Source organism: Chiloscyllium plagiosum, chromosome 6 (genome assembly GCF_004010195.1).
Source record: "Chiloscyllium plagiosum isolate BGI_BamShark_2017 chromosome 6, ASM401019v2, whole genome shotgun sequence".
NCBI lineage: Eukaryota > Metazoa > Chordata > Chondrichthyes > Orectolobiformes > Hemiscylliidae > Chiloscyllium > Chiloscyllium plagiosum.
Window position 1 is genome coordinate 12698873 of NC_057715.1, and position 3045 is coordinate 12701917.

General features: G+C 45.4%; 1 protein-coding gene across 1 annotated transcript in view; it reads left to right on the forward strand.

Moving 5' to 3' along the window:
* Nucleotides 1-471: 471 nt before the first annotated feature.
* The window catches only part of tubgcp3 (tubulin, gamma complex associated protein 3), a 58625-nt gene continuing 56051 nt past the window's right edge, over nt 472-3045 (forward strand). The window contains exon 1 of the mRNA XM_043691221.1: nt 472-728. Within this exon, the coding sequence (XP_043547156.1) occupies nt 653-728 (76 nt within the window). The 5' untranslated portion in view covers nt 472-652. The remainder of the gene's footprint in view (nt 729-3045) is intronic.

A 3045-nucleotide genomic window follows, 5' to 3' on the forward strand; every position in this document is an offset into this window, starting at 1 on the left:
CGAAAGCTCGTGTTTCCAAATAAACCCGTTGAACTATAACCTGCTGTTGTGGGTTTTTAAACTTTTATCAACCCCAATCAGCGCCAGGCAACCCACAAATCGCCCCGCCCATCCACCCAGCCACGCCCGGTCTGCCCGATCAGCCCCGCCCCTCTACTAAGTCACGCCCACCTGCTGGCCCCTTCGCTCTCTCCATCCTTCTCCGCCCACATCTTGACACCGTTCGCATCCGGTCTCCCACTTCCATCCTGAACCGCTCATACTGGTCCCGCCCATCCATCGTCGCGTCCCCACACACACACTGTCCCCGCCCCTTTTAAGGCCCGCCCTCTATGACCACGCCCCTCAATGCTGTGCCCCGCCCACGCCATGGTCTTGCCCACAGCCACACCCACTCTCCCTCCTCCTCCTCCTGACACCTCCTTCTCGGCGCCAAGCCCCGCCCTGATCTCGGACCCCATCCATCCCCTCGCGGTGGATTGTGCCTCTGACCCGGAAGTGGATGTTTGCAGTTCCGTTGCAATCAAGCGGGCTCTTGAAAAAAATGGCGCCGTTGGCGCTGGTGATCAACTGAGACCGCAGCTGGGCGGTCTGTGGTAAAGCCAGGGCTCCGACCTGGGACTTGTGGGCCAGGGCACTGGGAAGACGGGCGATGGCGACTGTGGATCATAAGTCCCCGAATCTACTGTTGCAAAGCCTGTGCTGCCGGATTCTGGGCCGCAATGAGGGTGAGTTAGGGCCGGGGTCTGGAGCTTGGGCAGCCCGAGACTTGCTGGTCCCGTCCGCAGTCAGTGAGGCAGGAAAGTGTCGACAGTGATTCCGCCCCAGTGAGAATGAAAACAAGCACAAGTGCAATGAGGGAGTGAGGTAGCGACGTGCAGGGGAGGCATTAGACCGAGTATGTTTGCAGCTGGCATTGAGAGGCTAGAATGATGCGTTCTCTTCCAAAGGCGATAACCACAGGGCGGTGACAAAGGTGTTGGAGAAAGAACGGACAAAATTAGGAGGACTTTCTCACGTCGGAGACAATGAAATTGAGAGGCGTAAAATCCGAGTCCTCCAATCGGGGGTTCAGTATTTGGAGAATAGAGAACGTGTTACTCAGGATTATTATAGTGCCAGTCAATATAGGGATAGTGTGAGTGGTAAAAAGCTGAAAATGTGTTGCTGGAAAAGCGCAGCAGGTCAGGGAACAGGAGAATCGACGTTTCGGGCATAAGCCCTTCTTAAAAACAATGACTGCAGATGCTGGAAGCCAGATTCTGGATTAGTGGTGCTGGAAAAGCACAGCAGTTACTGCTCCTCGGATGCTGCCTGAACTGCTGTGCTTTTCCAGCACCACTAATCCAGAAAGTGGTGTATTATCACCAGGAGTATGAAGAGTAATTAAATTGATGAGATGATATCAGAGGAAAGGATTCAGACTTTTGGAATATAAACAGTCTGGGTAAGAGGAAGTAGATGAAGAAAAAGCAAAGTTAACATATAATTATAACACAACAAGGCTATTTGGCCAGTCAGAGTAATGCTGGCTCTTCATTGAGTAATCCAATCAATGTGTTCCCTCCTCTCCCTGTAGACCTGGTTTATTTCCCTTCATTGCCATCCTTTTTCCTTATGAAACCACTAATCATTTCCACTTCCAAGACCCTCATGCACAATGGGTTCCCGATCATGATTGTTTGGTATTTGAAGATATTTTCCCTAAACATTTTCATTTATCATTTATTCCTGTTAATTTTGGTTCCATTTTCATCTGGTTAGATCCTACTCTTCTCTTTGAAATTAGCAATTCTCCAAAGTGGAAACTTCATTTTAGATTATTACTTTCTATTATCCATTGCTAATTGAACTATTATTACTATCATGTTTCCTATAAGTTACTTAAACCAGCTCATTGCTTGGCACCAGAAATGTCACTCTCCTAGTTGCACTGAATGTACAAATTAGGCAATTTGGTCACATGGTTACCAATTTGGTCACACAAGTCTGTTGCACCATCAATAAGACCATGGCTGATCCAAAAGGCCTCAACACTATCTTCCTGTCTAGTCTCTAGTCCAGTTGATTTCCTTGTCATTCAAGAATCTATCTACCTCAGCCTTAACAATATTCGGGTAATTATGCTTCCCTTTTTCTCTGGTGAAGAGAATTCGGGAACTAATGTCCTTTTGGGAGTAAAAGATTTCTTCAAATCTCCATCTTAATTGAGAGATCCCTCCTTTTTAAACTGTGCCCTCTAGTTCTAATCTCTCCAACACTTGGAATTGTCCTTTCTGCATCCACCCTGTCAATTTCCCTGCAATCTTAAACATTTCAATAAGATCAGTTCTCATTCTTCTGTATTCCAGTCTCCAATAGTTATAGGGCTGCTGTGTCCAATCTTTGCTCAGAAACCAACCCTTCGTCCCAGTGAATTTTAATCCAGTTATGTTCTTTCTTAAACAAAACTATGCATTGTTCCAGATGTCATATCTCAAACAGACTCTGCAACTGGAAAATTTAGAATATGAGAGACAGCTAATTGAAAATGTAAGAATATTAATAGTTTCTACAGATATTTAGAAAGTAAAGAAGTAAAAAAAATTGTTAGCCCGATAGGAGGTCAGTTTAGGGGATTATTGATCAAAAATAAGGAAATGACAGATTACTTTAACAAGTAGTGTATCACTGTTCACTAGTGGATATAAGTAACATGTTAGAAATATCTGTATATCCAGAAATGGAAGGGAGAGGGAACTTTGGGTAAATTATATCAAGCTTGTGGTACTGAACAAATTGTTGGAACTGCACACTAACAAGCCCCTAGGTACTCCTAAACCTTATCCCATGGCCTTAAAGGAATTAACTAGTGAGATAATTAATGCGGGTATCCGTTTTTGGCGAATACCTTGAACAGGTGTTCCTCTTCCTCTTTTTGCAGTTCTGGTGTGCTGCAGTGTGTTGTGGCCCTTTTGAATAGTGTCTTGATGCAACTTCGTTTATGTGTGTTGGGGTGGTTGCTTTCATAGTTCAGGACTTGGTCTGTGTGTGTGGCTTTCCTGT